This window comes from Budorcas taxicolor, chromosome 22 (assembly GCF_023091745.1).
Source record: "Budorcas taxicolor isolate Tak-1 chromosome 22, Takin1.1, whole genome shotgun sequence".
In the NCBI taxonomy this organism is placed as follows: domain Eukaryota; kingdom Metazoa; phylum Chordata; class Mammalia; order Artiodactyla; family Bovidae; genus Budorcas; species Budorcas taxicolor.
In genome coordinates this window covers 20,551,974-20,569,966 of record NC_068931.1, presented here as the reverse complement: position 1 = coordinate 20,569,966, position 17,993 = coordinate 20,551,974, and the positions used below count along the sequence as shown (strand labels likewise).

At 41.2% G+C, this 17,993-nt stretch overlaps 1 protein-coding gene across 1 annotated transcript in view; it reads left to right on the top strand.

Moving 5' to 3' along the window:
• The window catches only part of KIAA1328 (KIAA1328 ortholog), a 443,695-nt gene that overhangs the window by 337,598 nt on the left and 88,104 nt on the right, over positions 1-17,993 (top strand). The window contains exon 9 of the mRNA XM_052660503.1: positions 9,450-9,631. Coding sequence (XP_052516463.1) covers positions 9,450-9,631 — 182 coding nt within the window. The remainder of the gene's footprint in view (positions 1-9,449; positions 9,632-17,993) is intronic.

Here is a 17,993-nt window from a genome sequence, read left to right as displayed (position 1 = left end):
AGTACAAAAAAGATCTTCACGACCCAAATAATCATGATGATGTGATCACTAATCTAGAGCCAGAATTCTTGGAATGTGAAGTCAAGTGGGCCTTAGAAAGCATCACTATGAACAAAGCTAGTGGAGGTGATGGAATTCCAGTTGAGCTATTTCCAGTCCTGAAAGATGATGCTGTGAAAGTGCTGCACTCAGTATGCCAGCGAATTTGGAAAACTCAGCAGTGGCCCCTGGACTGGAAAAGGTCAGTTTTCATTCCAATCCCAAAGAAAGGCAATGCCAAAGAATTCTCAAACTACCACACAATTGCACTCCTCTCACACGCTAGTAAAGTAATGCTCAAAATTCTCCAAGCCAGGCTTCAGCAATATGTGAATCGCAAACTTCCAGATGTTCAAGCTAGTTTTAGAAAAGGCAGAGGAACCAGAGATCAAATTGCCAACATCCGCTGGATCATGGAAAAAGCAAGAGAGTTCCAGAAAAACATCTACTTCTCTTTTATTGACTATGCCAAAGACTTTGACTATGTGGATCACAATAAACTGTGGAAAGTTCTGAAAGAGATGGGAATACCAGACCACCTGACCTGCCTCTTGAGAAACCTGTATGCAGGTCAGGAAGCAACAGTTAGAACTGGACATAGAACAACAGACTGGTTCCAAATAGGAAAAGGAGTACGTCAAGGCTATATATTGTCACCCTGCTTATTTAACTTCTATGCAGAGTACATCATGAGAAACGCTGGACTGGAAGAAGCACAAGGTGGAATCAAGATTGCTGGGAGAAATATCAATAACTTCAGATATGCAAATGACATCACCCTTATGGCAGAAAGTGAAGAGGAATTAAAAATCCTCTTGATGAAAGTGAAAGAGGAGAGTGGAAAAAGTTGGCTTAAAGCTCAACATTCAGAAAACGAAGATCGTGGCGTCTGGTCCCATCACTTCATGGAAGATAGATGGGGAAACAGTAGAAACATTGTCAGACTTTATTTTTGGGGGCTCCAAAATCACTGCAGATGATGACTGCAGCCATGAAGTTCAAAGACGCTTACTCCCTGGAAGAAAAGTTATGACCAACCTAGTTAGTATATTCAAAATCAGAGACATTACTTTGCCAACTAAAGTCCGTCTAGTCGAGGCTATGGTTTTTCCTGTGGTCATGTATGGATGTGAGAGTTGGACTGTGAAGAAGGCTGAGCGCCGAAGCATTGATGCTTTTGAACTGTGGTGTTGGAGAAGACTCTAGAGAGTCCCTTGGACTGCAAGAAGTTCCAACCAGTCCATTCTGAAGGAGATCAACCCTGGGATTTCTCTGGAAGAAATGATGCTAAAGCTGAAGCTCCAGTACTTCGGACACCTCATACGAAGAGTTGATTCATTGGAAAAGACTCTGATGCTGAGAGGGATTGGGGGCAGGAGGAGAAGGGGACGACCAAGGATGAGATGGCTGGATGGCATCACTGACTCGATGGACGTGAGTCTGAGTGAACTCCAGGAGATGGTGATGGACAGGGAGGCCTGGCATGCTGCGATTCATGGGGTCGCAAAGAGTCGGACACAACTGAGTGACTGAACTGAACTGAACTGATCTAGGTTGGTCATAACTTTTCTTCCAAGGAGTAAGCGTCTTTTAATTTCATGGCTGCAGTCACCATCTGCAGTGGTTTTGGAGCCCCCCAAAATAAAGTCTGACACTGTTTCCACTGTTTACCCATCTATCTCCCATGAAGTGATGGGACCAGATGCCACGATCTTCGTTTTCTGAATGTTGAGCTTTAAGCCAACTTTTTCACTCTCCTCTTTCACTTTCATCAAGAGGATTTTTAATTCCTCTTCACTTTCTGCCATAAGGGTGATGTCATCTGCATATCTGAAGTTATTGATATTTTTCCTGGCAGTCTTGATTCCAGCTTCTGCTTCTTCCAGTCCAGCGTTTCTCATGATGTACTCTGCATAGAAGTTAAATAAGCAGGGTGACAATATACAGCCTTGACGTACTCCTTTTCCTATTTGGAACCAGTCTGTTGTTCCATGTCCAGTTCTAACTGTTGCTTCCTGACCTGCATACAGGTTTCTCAAGAGGCAGGTCAGGTGGTCTGGTATTCCCATCTCTTTCAGAACTTTCCACAGTTTATTGTGATCCACATAGTCAAAGGCTTTGGCATAGTCGATAAAGCAGAAATAGATGTTTTTCTGGAACTCTCTTGCTTTTTCCATGATCCAGCGGATGTTGGCAATTTGATCTCTGGTTCCTCTGCCTTTTCTAAAACCAGCTTGAACATCTGGAAGTTTGCGATTCACATATTGCTGAAGCCTGGCTTGGAGAATTTTGAGCATTACTTTACTAGCGTGTGAGATGAGTGCAATTGTGTGGTAGTTTGAGAATTCTTTGGCATTGCCTTTCTTTGGGATTGGAATGAAAACTGACCTTTTCCAGTCCAGGGGCCACTGCTGAGTTTTCCAAATTCGCTGGCATACTGAGTGCAGCACTTTCACAGCATCATCTTTCAGGACTGGAAATAGCTCAACTGGAATTCCATCACCTCCACTAGCTTTGTTCATAGTGATGCTTTCTAAGGCCCACTTGACTTCACATTCCAAGAATTCTGGCTCTAGATTAGTGATCACATCATCATGATTATTTGGGTCGTGAAGATCTTTTTTGTACTGTTCTTCTGTGTATTCTTGCCACCTTTTCTTATGTTCTGCTTCTGTTAGGTCCAGACCATTTCTGCCCTTTATTGAGCCCATCTTTGCATGAAATGTTCCCTTGGTATCTCTAATTTTCTTGAAGAGATCTCTGGTCTTTCCCATTCTGTTGTTTTCCTCTATTTCTTGGCATTGATCGCTGAGGAAGGCTTGCTTATCTGTCCTTGCTATTCTTTGGAACTCTGCATTCAGATGCTTATATCTTTCCTTTTCTCCTTTGCTTTTCGCTTCTCTTCTTTTCACAGCTATTTGTAAGGCCTCCCCAGACAGCCATTTTGCTTTTTTGCATTTCTTTTCCATGGGGATGGTCTTGATCCCTGTCTCCTGTACAATGTCACGAACCTCTGTCCATAATTCATCAGGCACTCTATCTATCAGATCTAGACCCTTAAATCTAGTTCTCACTTCCGCTGTATAATCATAAGGGATTTGATTTAGGTCATACCTGAATGGTCTAGCAGTTTTCCCTACTTTCTTCAATTTGAGTCTGAATTTGGCAATAAGGAGCTCATGATCTGAGCCACAGTCAGCTCCCGGTCTTGTTTTTGCTGACTGTATAGAGCTTCTCCATCTTTGGCTGCAAAGAATATAATCAATCGGATTTCGGTGTTGACCATCTGGTGATGTCCATGTGTAGAGTCTTCTGTTGTGTTTTTGGAAGAGGGTGTTTGCTATGACCAGTGCATTTTCTTGGCAAAACTCTATTAGTCTTTGCTCTGCTTCATTCCGCATTCCAAGGCCAAATTTGCCTGTTACTCCAGGTGTTTCTTGACTTCCTACTTTTGCATTCCAGTCCCCTGTAATGAGAAGGACATCTTTTTTGGGTGCCAGTTCTAAAAGGTCTTATAGGTCTTCATAAAACTGTTCAACTTCAGCTTCTTCAGCCTTACTGGTTGGGGCATAGACTTGGATTACTGTGATATTGAATGGTTTTCCTTGGAGACGAACAGGGATCATTCTGTTGTTTTTGAGATGGCATCCAAGTACTGAATTTCGGACTCTTTTGTTGACTATGATGGCTACTCCATTTCTTCTGAGGGATTCCTGTGCGCAGTAGTAGATATGATGGTCATCTGAGTTAAATTCACCCATTGCAGTCCATTTTAGTTCGCTGATTGCTAGAATGTTGACATTCACTCTTGCCATCTCTTGTTTGACCACTTCCAATTTGCCTTGATTCATGGACCTAACATTCCAGGTTCCTATGCAATATTGCTCTTTACAGCATCAGATCTTGCTTCTATCGCCAGTCACATCCACAACTGGGCGTTGTTTTTACTTTGGCTCCATCCCTTCATTCTTTCTGGAGTTATTTCTCCACTGATCTCCAGTAGCGTATTGGGCACCTGCTGACCTGGGGAGTTCCCCTTTTAGTATCCTATCATTTTGCCTTTTCATACTGTTCATGGGGTTGTCAAGACAAGAATACTGAAGTGGTTTGCCATTCCCTTCTCCAGTGGTCCGCATTCTCTCAGACCTCTCCACCATGACCCATCCATCCGTCTTGGGTGGCCCCACATGGCATGGCTTAGTTTCATTGAGTTAGACAAGGCTGTGGTCCTAGTGTGATTAGAATGACTAGTTTTCTGTGAGTATGGTTTCAGTGTGTCTGCCCTCTGATGCCCTCTTGCAACACCTACCGTCTTACTTTGGTTTCTCTTACCTTGGGTTTGGGGTATCTCTTCACGGCTGCTCCAGCAAAGTGCAGCCGCTGCTCCTTACCTTGGATGAGGGGTATTTGCTCCCCGCCACCCCTCCTGACCTTGAACATGGAGTAGCTCCTCTAGGCCCTCCTGTGCCCGCACAGCCACTGCTCCTTGGAAGTGGGGTTGCTCCTCTCGACCGAGAAGGAGAAAAGGTGAAAGTAGTGACAGATTTCCTCTTCTTGGGATCCAAAATCACTGAAAATGGTGACTGCAGCCATGAAATCAGAAGACAGTTGCTTCTTGGCAGGAAAGTGATGACAAACCTAGACAGTGTGTTGAAGAGCAGAGACATTACTCTGTCAACAAAGGTCCATATAGTCAAGGCTGCAGTCTTCCCAGTGGTCACATACAGCTGTGAAAGCTGGACGATAAAGAAGGCAGCACCAAAGACTTGATACCTTCGAACTGTGGTGCTGGAGAAGACTCCTGAAAGTCTCTTGGACAGCAAGGAGATCAAAGCAGTCAATCTTCAGGGAGCTCAACTGTGAATATTCACTGGAAGGACTGATGCTGAAGCTGAAGCTCCAGTATTTTGGTCATCTGATGCAAACAGATGACTCACTGGAAAAGTCCCTGATGATGGGAAAGATTGAGGACAGAAAGAGAAGAGGGCATCAGAGGATGAGATGCCGAGATGACATCACTGATGCAATGAACATGAACTTGGGCAAACTCCGGAAGATGGTGAGGCCTAGTATGCTGCAGTCCGTGGGGTCACATGGGGTCACGCAACTGGGTGACTGAGCAACAACAACAAATAGCATGCATATTCCTGAATCATAGCATGTATCATATCATATTAAAAATTATCTGTTTTACACTTCCCCATCAGTCCAGTAGTTAAGACCCCATACTTCCAGTGCAGGGGGCATGAGTTTGTTCTCTGGTTGGGAAAGTTGTGCGTGCTGCACAGCATGACCTCCCCCTAAAAAAAGCATATGTCTTCATGTCTGTCTCCACCCATAAACTCACTCTGAGAACAGGATCCCAGTCTTGCCTGTGTTTGTGCCCCCAACACCTAGCACAGAGCAAGTCTTCAGTAAATGTTTGTTTTCCATAAATGCCAGCCCTAGCCCCGTTGCATATGTGAGTATGTCCTCAATAAATATCTGACGAATATGTAAATGAATGACTTGGCAATTTATTGAAGAGGAATAAGGAAAGCAGAATTTGAAACAGCTGAGGTTTTTCATCTTAGTAACAAGGAGGATGGTGATACATTAAATGAGAATGAAAATGGAGAGGAACTAGTTTCAGTATAAAGGTTATTTATTGCTTCAGCATGAGTTGGTTTTTGGAAAGGTAGGAAAAGACATCCCTTCACAGTTTTTTGGCAGATTCTTGAACAGGTCAACAGTTTTGGAGAGCATTGTGGATGAGGTGAATCTATTTATAAGTCATAATTGAGGGAAGATATGATGATGTGGCAAGGATTGCTCAGAAAGTACCAAGAGGAAAGAGAAAAAGACAAGGACAGAATCATCAGGAATGTCTGCATTTCAGAGAGGGAAGTAGAAGTGTTCCCAATAAAAGAAATGAGCAACAGCCTCCTAGAACTAGAAAACCCATCAAGATGTATGTCATGAACTCCAAGGGAAATAAGTTTTAAGAAAGGAGTCAGTTGTCAGAAGTCACATGACAATGTGGTCTTGTAACAAGTAAGATGGTTCAAAGAGAAAGTGCCACTAGACTTGTTCTCTGAAATATAGCGTTAGTAGGCATGTCTATTAAAATTATTTTCTAGAAGCTTGACAAAGAAAGAGAGAGATTATAGTAATACAAAGGAGATTGTGAAAGTTTTTGCTTTATAATTACAAACGTATATGTATTTTGTAAGAAATTTAAGTATTCAGAAAAATATAAATTATAGAAATCTTTCCCTTGGTAACTCTATTTCTACTTCTCTGGTTTGTTATTTATCCATCCAGAACTTAAAAAAAATATTTTTGTATATTTTTTTACAAAAATGAGATCACAGTATACCTTCTCTTATTGGAAATTGCTTTTTTCTAACTGTATACTATGTCATGAAGTTTATTCACAGTGGTGTAGAGAACTACTTCATTCTTTTTTTTTCATTTATTATTTTTTAATTGAGGTTTAGTTGATTTACGATATTGTATTAGTTCAGCTGTGTGACATAATGATTCAAAATTTTTATAGATTATGTTCATCTAAAAGTGAACTGAAGTGAAAGTCACTCAGTCATGTCCAAGTCTTTGCGACCCCATGAACTATACAGTCCATGGAATTCTCCAGGCCAGAATACTGGAACAGGTAGCCTTTCCCTTCTCCAGGGGAATCTTCCCAACCCAGGGATCGAACCCAGGTCTCCTGCATTGCAGGCGGATTCTGAGCCACAAGGGAAACCCAAGTTATTTGTAAAAGAGTGATTATATTCCCACCAACTTTCTCCCATTTGGTGGGTTGTCTTTTGTTTCTTCAGTGGTTTCTTTTGCTATACAAAAGCTTTTAAGTTTAATTGCTGTTGTTGTTTAGTCACTAAGTCATGTCTGACTCTTTTGCAACCCCGTGGACTGTAGCCCATCAGTCTCCTCTGTCCATGGGCAAGCAAGAATACTGGAGTGGGTTGCCTTTTCCTTCTCCAGGGATAAGTTTAATTAGGTCCCACTTTCTTATTTTTGTTTTTATTTTCTTTGCTTAAGAGACAGATCCAAAAAAAATATTGCTACAGTTTAGGTCAAAGATCGTTCTGCCTGTTTTCTTCTAGGAGTTTTTGTATATAGAGTGAGAAATTTTTCTAATTCCACTGTTGTTTATGTAATTCTGTGGGGTAACTTCTTAAAAGTACAGTTGTAAGAGGGTAGGTGCACTTTTATCTTGTAGTGACAAATCACTCAGCAAAGGGTTATCCCAATTTGCAGTTTCTCGTGCCCATGCTTTCTCTGAGTATTATTATAACTTTCCCACTTAAGGGAACACTTTTGGGATTTAGGTTTAGGTTTTGATTTTTAATGAAACATCCGGTCTTATTTGTAATCCTGGGAAAGCACAGAGAAGTTTGTGATTAAAAAAGAAAAAAAAAAGAAGAGGACTGGCAGGCCATAGTCACAGAGGGCGTGGGTCAAATGGTACCAAGAGTATGAGAGAAAGGTATGATTTTCTTTTGAGGTTTTTTAAATAATTCTATGTTTATTTTTGGCTGTGCTGGGTCTTCACTGCTGCACAGGCTTTTCTCTAGTTGTGACAAGCAGGTACTCCTGTCAGGTTGTGGCACACAGGTTGTGGCGCACAGGATTCTCATTGCAGTGGCTTCTCGTTGCAGAGCATAGGCTCAGGAGTTGTGGTGCTCGGGCTTAGTTGCTCCACAGCATGTGGAATCTTCCAGGATCAGAGATTAAACCTGTGTCTCCTGCATTGACAGGCCAATTCTTTACCACTGAACCACCAGGGAAGCCCCCTCTTCAGAGATGTTAATAGAAGAATAGTAGATGGGTAAATTTGGAAGTAAATGCAAATGAAAGAAGAAAATTTTTGTATAGTCATCTTTATTTCAGAGAAATTAGAATCCAGGTTCCTAGGATGGGATTTGGAATAAAGATACAGACAAACCTCTGTGTAAAATGGAAGGGAGGATTCCGTACTGGGAATGATCAACACTGGCTGGTATTGGGAGCGTGAGTGACCTGAGAATGTATGCCTTGGGGGAATCCAGTAGTCTTGGTGATGTTAACTTTTCTGTAAGAACAAGTAGAGATGTAGTTGTTGAATTTGCCAGGATTTGGGACTTCTGGGTTGAGGTAAATTTATCTTACATTCACAATGATGTAGTTTTATTCTCCCTATCTTCCTGCCACATGAAAAGAAGTTTTATGAGCTAAGATACACGTCCATTGTCAGGTCAATAAGGAAAAGTGACCCTTGGGTTCTGGTAAAAAAAAATTTAAGCTCCTAAATTTAATACACTGCTTTATGCCCATATAAAACCACACTGTTAACAGTTTTAGTTTCTTCATACCACTCTGAACATAAAGCTATATAATGTATTGACTTTTATTAATAAATTATGGTGTGAGCAAACATTACTAAAATTTCTGATCCACACAAAACAAACCCAGTGACTCTGACAGGTTTATGTGATTTGAATCCTGGACAAGGGCCTCATGGGATTCGTAATGGATCCAGTAATACTCCATCAACTTGTTCTAGTCTAGAGATTGCCTCTCTTTCTGGGAAGTTTAAATATTCTAGTTTTCAGAATATTACTCTTTGAATAAATTATTTTTCTTCATTTTAATTTTCACATTGTTTATGGTCGTAGGCAAGACAAAACGAAAGGATCACGAGATTGTGGTGAGCTTCAATTAGAAGGAAGGCACTGGTAGAATAGTAAGAGATTATAACACCATTATAACACTTCTCTCTAAAAAGTAAAATGTTCCAAGAGGAATTGTGCTAATGCTGGGAGCATATTTCACAAGAGAGAAAAATGTATGCATGTGTGTTTATTTTCATTAAAATTTCTTTTACTCCGTATTTGCCTTGTTGACTTTATAATGAAATTATATGAGGACAGAGACCAGTTCTCTCACATGCATTATAGTACTATTCCTCATATACTCTGAGTACATAATAAATACCATAACAATCGAAAACGAGAAACACAAATGCATTTTGAAGCAAACTGGTGATATTTTAATCCCTTATGTTCATTTTTAGTACTCAGAAACATTTTAGTTATGCAAGTCTTGTTTTAGCACACTTTTTATTTCTACAGATACTCTGGTTCTCAGTCATAGTCTGTGGCTTTGTTAGCAGTTTCATGAGTCTGACGCTTATTTCCCCAACTCCAAATATAAACTTTTGAGGATAAAAACCACAACTCCAGAATTGTTTTGGCAGGACACACAACAGGTCTTCAGTAAAATTTTTAAATTATATATCAATAAAAAAATAAGAAAAAGTTTCTACTGCCATGAATTGCATTTCAACTCATGCTGAATTTATATGCTTTTTTTGTGATCCATTCCCCCTTCTGTGCCCTCTATAGCTCATTCATGTTTATTCTTTTCAGTTTGTTGAAGTCAGAGTGTGATGACTGGACACTTGGAACATCACCATCCAGCAAAAAGTGCCAAGGCTCCACTAACAGTGGAGCAAGTAGAAGGGATAAGAAGACAGTTGGGTTTCAGTCACAGATGAAAGATGGTGCCCTATGGACCAGTCAGAAGAAAGATGCATGTCGATCCCAAAGAGGTGAGCTCAGCATCTGCAGTAGCAAAAGGGGAAGCTTTGGGGGCCAGGTTGCTAGTGGTTGCTAGCCATCAACTCCAGATGGTTTCCTGTAACCCTGGAGCAAGAGTTAAACGTGTTACAAACCAACATGCACCTGCAAGGCCACAGGTAACACGTCTTCTGGATCAGTGAATTGCATCAACAGTTCTTTTAGAATACTCATGAGAAACTATCTAATGTGTCCCTCTTTTTGCAAGCAGCTAACTGTAAGAATTATTCAGCAGTAAATATGGTCATCAGTTCAGTTCAGTCGCTCAGTCATGTCTGATTCTTTGCGACCCCATGAATCGCAGCATGCCAGGCCTCCCTGTCCATCACCAACTCCCAGAGCTTACTCAAACTCATGTCCATCGAGTTGGTGATGCCATCCAGCCATCTCATCCTCTGTCGTCCCCTTCTCATGCCCCCAATCCCTCCCAGCATCAGGGTCTTTTCCAATGAGTCAACTCTTCACATGAGGTGGCCAAAGTATTGGAGTTTCAGCTTTAGCATGGTCATAGACACAAAATAATACTTAAAACGAATAAAGAGGACCAGAAATTGAACATAAATCTTTGCTGGGAAAGTAAACTCTAACAACTGCCATTAATCCTCAATTAACTGGAAATATGAGGAGGGTGGAAGAGAAGTCATTGTGGCTAAAACAGAACCTCGTAAGTATTGCCTAGCAGTCTTTGAAGTACCAGTAATTCTTTCTACTTTATATGTGGTAGATATTTTAAGAGAAATCAGTTATAAATAACTATATGGAATATTAAGTGAAGCAGTTTAATTTAATTTCATATCCCAGTTGTTTCTGAAGTGGCTTTTGGTTTAATCTCTCCTGGAATCATTAAAGGAAGGACTCTGGGACAGAATGGAACAAGTCTGAGCTTCATTGGTCAGAAGAAAGCAAAGGGCCCCAAAAGGTCTCAGAGCCCACTTCTGTTTACTCCTCTTTCCCAGACATCTTTCTTGCCTGTTCACAACCATTAACCTCGATTTCCTCCTTGTTTACCTCTTTTTACTGGGCTAGCTAGCACTGTCCACTGCTAGTGTTAACCAACCAATTTCTCATAATCTCTCAAGTCACTCTCACATCTATTTGAGAATTGGACAGTGCTTTATGAGATCTTCCTGGGGCTTCCCTGGTGGCTCAGATGGTAAAGAATCTACTTGCAATTTAGAAGACCCAGGTTCAATCCCTAGGTTGGGAAGATCCCCTGGAAAAGGAAATGGCAACCCACTCCAATCTTCTAGTCTGGAGAATTTCATGGACAGAAGAACTCCAGTCCATGGGGTTGCAAAGAGTCAGGCACCACTGAGTGAAAATACTTTACTTTTATGAGATCTTATAGGTATACTACTCTCTGCCTTTCCTCATCAACTGGCAGCTTTGTCACGTTTTTGGTTTTAATTATAATTAATCTAGAAACCATTTAGTCCTCTCCCAGATAATTAAAAGAAGGTAATTGGTCCAAGTTTCAGAAGAGAGACTATCCACAATTTGAAAAAAGAGCAAAGGTACATTTCGTTTGATATAGGACAAAAGTTCTACAGACCTCTACTGTTTTAGGACAATTTAGACCAACTCTTGTCTTTTTAGACTTTGCTACCAGAAACAGAAATGAAACTGAGGAGACTTTGTATCTGAGATGGAGTCTTGTCTACTTTGTCTATTAGTCGTCCCTCAGAGATGGGACATTCTTACTTTTGGCTTCTTCTGTTCTTAGTCACTGCACTTTGGAGAGTGGAGAACCAGTCAAAATCGCTGTGGCGGTTACACTGCAAGGCTCAACATAGTCTTCTGTTAAACTGACAACAAACTTGTGATGTGTGTCAGCACTGAAATAAAATAGCAATATGAGAAAAATTTAGTGTAATAGCAAAGGGACAAATAACTTGTGTTATTGGCTGAGACCACAGCAACATTAAAAAGCTGCAATTGAAAAGGCACTTTGAGAAAGGTGTCATCAGGCCAGCCCTGCTGTGGAGGTTAATCTCTCCCAGGCCCAGCTACAGAAGCCGGAAGTCTACAAAGGGCTTGTGCCGTACCGCCCCCCACCAAAAAAAAAATCAATTTCTAATTTGAAACAAAATCATTTTTGACTAACGGGATTCAGAACCCATTACTTTTTGCTGTGTAGTCTGCTGACATTTCAGCACTTTCTGTTGTGCACAATGAATCCTAATAGTCATTTTATAATGTTACTAGACCAATCAATTTAACCAAGAAAAAGCTGTTACGATTCTGCAGTTTTCCAGGCACAGTACACTCATGCTTTTATTTTTCTCATTACTCTTTTTTTCCTTCCCCCTTTTTTGAGGGGTCATGGGGGAGGATTTATTGCATTATAGTGAGAAAAATAGAAAATTTTTCATCTTTTTAAAAGTATTCTGCTTCAAGGTATTCACAGCAATTATTAACTTTTTCTTCTACTCGCAAGAAATGCTGTCTTGTATGTTTCCCTTCTTTTATTCTAATATGGAAAGAAAAGCAAAATGATGGTATAGCTGATCACTGAGGAGCTGAAGTTGCCCCTTGGAGCTGTACTGCCCATTGCAGGGCTGGTGGTACACACAGATCACAGTACAGGGCAAGGTTATTGCACTGGCATTTGCAGTGAGAGACAGACTTTCCCAAGGTGTGCTGTAGCAGGATCAGACACCCCGTTTAGCATAAGGCCAATGACCTAACACTAATTGCCTAAGTTATACTGCTTGGTTTAGCATCTCCTTAATTGCTTTCCCCGCTTTAGCATGTCTGAATTTTTAAACATGTTATTCTTCTGTTTCATATCCTTTGTTACTTTTGTTGTCCTTTAATCATTAAGTACTACATAGGACATTTACTGCAGGACCATTAATCTTTATTATCAGTCTCTTACTCCCTTACCTCTTCTATCCGCCTCACCATTCTGTCAACTTTATTAATACCAAACACATTAAAAAAAAACGGCCTGATTCTTATCTCAAGAAATAACCTTGTGATTGTGAAAATACCAGTACAGTACAGTATTGTCAGAATTATGCTTGAGATGTAAATTGTTTTTCAATCATCAGTGCTTGGAATGTTCTTAGTTGCCTTTATTGAGCTCTGTGGAACAAGGAGACTTACTAAGGAAAATCCAAACTTGAATCAAGAACTTTTAAGCTGGCAGAGGCCAACACAATATTGTAAAGCAATTATCTTCCACTTTAAAAAAAATGATAATTTAAGAAAAAGAACTTTTAAGCCAAAATCATAAATTTAAAAATACCCACTCTTCCTTCTTCTTTTTTCCTCCCTGCTGAGCAGTGTTTTTATTCTTTCCTAGCTTGCCTAGACCCTCTCCTTCCTGAACAATCACTGATTCTCACTCCTGAGTCAGGCTGGAAAGCCATCCCAAAGCCCAGTACCACACTTAGAGCTAGCTCCTGTTTGTTTCTCTGTCATCAGTTTCTCACTCCCCTTAACACTTTGAGAGAGTTTGAGAAAGACTGAATGTAGAGCGACTGTGGTTTACATTCTGTATGTCCTCTAACTGATATGGATAAGAGGCTTATGGACGCTTCCTATTGGGAGAGACTGACTGGAGGAAACTGGGTCTTGTTCTAATGGGTCTTGTTCTAAATCTTTAATCCAATTTTCTGTTGATGGGCAGAGCTGTGTTCCCTCCCTGTTTGACCTGAGACCAAACTATGGTGGAGGTAATGAAGATAATGGCACCCTCCTTCAAAAGTCCCATGTTCCCACTGCCTCACTCAGTGCCCCTGACCCTGCAGCAGGCCACCACTGACCCATGCCTCCCCCAGAGACTCCTGGACACTCACAGGCAAGTCTCATTTAGTCTCTTATGGGGTCGCTGCTCCTTTCTGCTGGTCCTGCTGTGCACAAGGTTTTGTTTGTGCCCTCCAAGAGTCTGTTTCCCCAGTCCTGTGTAAGTTCTGTAATCAAATCCCACTGGCCTCCAAAGTCAAATTCCCTGGAGGTTCTCAGTCCCTTTGCCAGATCCGCAGGTTGAGAAATCTGTTGTGGGTCCTAGAACTTCCTTAATAGTACAAGAATTTCTTTGGCATAATTGTTCTGTAGTTTTTGGGTTGTCTGCTTGGTGGTTCTATGGTGGGGTTAATGGCCACCTCCTCCAAGAGGGCTTATGCCACAGGCTGTGTGACCCAGGTAGCTGCACCCAGAGCCCCTGTCCCTACGGCAGGCCACTATTGACCCATACCTCCACAGGAGACACTCAGACCCAGTTCTGGCAGTTTGAAAAATCAGGAGAATACCAGAAAAACATCTACTTCTGCTTTATTGATTACACCAAACCCTTTAACTGTGTAGATCACAACCAACTGTGGAAAATTCTTCAAGAGATGGGAATACCAGCACACCTTACCTGCCTCCTGAGAAGTTGGTATGCAGGTCAAGAAGCAACAGTTAGAACCAGACATTAAACGATGGACTGGCTCAGAACTGGGAAAGGAGTACATCAAGGCTGTATTTTGTCACCCTGCTTATTTAACGTATATGTAGAGTACATCATGCGAAATGCTGGGCTGGATGAAGCACAAGCTGGAATCAAGATTGCCAGGAGGAATATCAGTATCCTCAGATATGCAGATGACAGACACCACCCTCATGGCAGAAAGTAAAGAGAAACTAAAAAGCCTCTTGATGAAGGTGAAAGAGGAGAGTGAAAAAGCTGGCTTAAAACTCAGCATTCAAAAACCTAAGATCATGCTGTCCAGTCCCCTCACTTACTTCATGGCAAATAGATGGGAAACAATGGAAACAGTGACAGACTTTATTTTTGGCAGGCTCCAAAATCACTGCAGATGGTGACTGCAGCCGTGAAATTAAAAGATGCTTGCTCCTTGGAGGAAAAGATGTGACAAACCTGCGCAACATGAAAAGATGCTCAACATCACTCATTATCTGAGAAATGCAAGTCAAGACCACAATGAGGCACATTTCACACCAGTCAGAATGGCTGCAATCCAGAAGTCTGCAAGCAATAAATGCTGGAGAGGGGGTGGAGAAAAGGGAACCCTCTTACACTGTTGGTGGGAATGCAAACTAGTACAGCCACTATGGAGAACAGTGTGGAGATTCCTTAAAAAATTGCAAATAGAATTGCCTTATGACCCAGCAATCCCACTGCTGGGCATACACACCAGAATTGAAAGAGACACGTGTACCCCAATGTTCATCACAGCACTGTTTATAATAGCCAGGACATGGAAACAACCTAGATGTCCATCAGCAGATGAATGGATAAGAAAGCTGTGGTACATACACACAATGGAGTATTACTCAGCCATTAAAAAGAATACATTTGAATCCGTTCTAATGAGGTGGATGAAACTGGAGCCAATTATACAGAGTGAAGTAAGCCAGAAAGAAAAACACCAATACAGTATACTAACACATATATATGGAATTTAGAAAGATGGTAATGATAACCCTGTTTGCGAGACAGCAAAAGAGACACAGATGTATAGAACGGACTTTTGGACTCTGTGGGAGAGGGAGAGGGTGGGATGATGTGGGAGAATGGCATTGAAACATGTATACTATCATGTAAGAAACGAATCACCAGTCTGTGTTCAATACGGGATACAGAATGCTTGGGGCTGGTGCACGGGGATGACCCAGAGGGATGATATGGGGTGGAAGGTGGGAGGGGGGTTCAGGACTGGGAACTTGTACACGGATGTACACCCGTGGCTGATTCATGTCAATGTATGGCAAAACCAATATAGTATTATAAAGCAAAATAAAGTAAAAATAAAAATTAAAAAAAAAAAAAGATACTTGCTCCTTGGAAGAAAAGATATGACAAACCTGGACGACATATTTAAAATCAGAGACATTACTTTGCTAACAAAGGTCCATCTAGTCACAGCTATGGTTTTTCCAGTAGTCATGTACAGATGTGAGACTTGGACTATAAAGAAAGCTGAGTGCCAACGAATTGATGCTTTTGAACTGTGGTGTTGGGAAAGACTCTTGAGAGGCCCTTGGACTGCAAGAAGACCCAACCAGTCCATCCTAAAGGAAATCAGTCTTGAATGTTTGTTGGAAGGACTGATGCTGAGGCTGAATCTCCAATACTTTGGCCACCTGATGCAAAGAACTGACTCCTTGGAAAAGACCCTGATGCTGGGAAAGATTTAAGGCAGGAAGAGAAGGGGACAACAGAGGATGAGATGGTTGGATGGCATCACTGACTCAATGGTCATGAGTTTGAGCAAGCTCTGAGAGTTGATGATAGACAGGGAGGCCTGGTGTGCTACATTCCATGGGGTTGCAAAGAGTTGGACAGGACTGAGCAACTGAACTGAACTGAACCTAGAGTAAGTTGGATTTACCTGATGATATTGACCATGCCCTGCATTTTGTCTCTCAAGTTTTCTAGTTTACATAATATACAACAGCTGTCACTGGTTGAGACTCCCTGAGAGACTCCCAAACACAGTTTTCTTTTACTGGAAGTGAAGGAATAATCCCAAGTGAAGAATAATCTCTGAAGTTCCTAGTTCTCCCTCTAAGTAAGCCCTGGCTTGCAATGATCTGTGTTCTTTGCAATCCATGTTAGATTAATATAGAGGTCCTGATTTTAAAAAATAAGTAAGTGGGATTATCTAAAGTACAGAAACAATTTCCATCTTGCCCCTAAGGAGCATTTATTTATGTTTCTTTTAGTATTAGCATTATTATTATATGTCTAATCATTAGAAAGAATGCCATAATATCTTACTCCTGGTTCCCAATAGTCTGAGGTAACAGATTTGTTAAAACTTGATACTTTGATCATCAGAACACAGAAGACAAGCATACTGCAAAGCTATGAATAAACCTCACCACATATATTAAATCATCCTGCCTAGCCCACTCGGAAAAGAAATTCAACTGCAAGAGACCAACATTCAGAGATGAAGTTGCTATGTATTGAATAGTCTTTTAAGCCAGAGGCTCTACATTGCCTATCCTCTGCAATAGAAGTATCTCAAAATACTACATAATTTACTTACTTATCATGTATGTTTTGTGTCTTTTCCCAATAGAATATAAGCACTCCTTATGTTCACCGTTGTTTCCACGTCTTCTTGAATGTTGCTTAACACATGGTAGTGCTCATAATGTATTTGTTTAATGAATTAATATATTACAGTTGACCCTTAAACTACTCAGGGCTGAGCTGCCAGAATCCCCTTATGTGTGGAATCCTTTCAGTAGTAAATACTGCAATTCTACACAGTCTTTGGTTGATTGAATCTGTAAATGTGGAAGAACTGCCTGTACGGAGGGCCACCTCTAAGTTATACTTGGATTAACCCCCATGTTGTTCAAAGGTCAACTGTATATGTATTAGTTTTCTTTTCTGTGTCCTTGCCCTATTTTTCCACAAGGATGTAATCAATGAGATCTTTGACCTCAGTGCCTACAATGATTTAGTGGTTTAAGAAGTGTACACGCTGGTCCCTTCAAAGCCCTTATGTTGATTGACTGGTAATATCAGAGATGTCAGTGAAGTAGGGGTCTTAAAAAGCACTGCTTGAAAGCCGAGAATACTATGGGTTTTTCTTCCGTTTCTTTTATTCTAATTGAGATTTAATTTTTATACAATAAAATTGCATAGGACTGAAGAGTACAGTTTGATAAACCTTGACACTTCTATATACCCACATGGTTAAGAAATAGCGCATTTCCATTATTCATGAAAGCTTCCTTGTGTTCCTTTCCAGTCATTCCTCGTGAGCCCTCTCTCCTTGGTTTGCACGTGGCTGCCTTCTCAGTGTGTCCTCACATGCCCTGTTTGCTGTGAATGTGCATCCTTGGTGTGTCTCCCTTTTCTTATAAGGACAGAGTCTTACTGGATTATGGCCCACCCATATAACTTCATTTGACCTTCATTACCTGTTTAAAAGGGCTTCTCTGTGGCTCAGAGGGTAAAGAATCCATCTGCAGTGTGGGAGACTTGGGTTCAATCCCTGGGTTGGGAAGATCCCCTGGAGGAGGGCATGGCAACCCACTCCAGTATTCTTGCCTGGAGAATCCCCATGGACAGAGGAGCTTGGCGAGCTACAGTCCATGGGGTCCCAAAGAGTCAGACATGACTGAGAGACTAAGCACATAGCACATACCTCTTTAAAGGCCCTGTCTTCAAATATAGTCGCATTCTGAGCTGTACTGGGGCTTAGGACTTCTGCATTGGAATTGCTGAGGGCGGTGGGGTGGGGTGGGGCTGGAAGCACAATTCAGTCCATAACAGTTACTCTCTTTCCAGTCTTTTTATGCCTTTTACTTCTTATTTCACTGTACTCTGTAGGATTCTATTAACAATGTAAGATGAAATGGTAA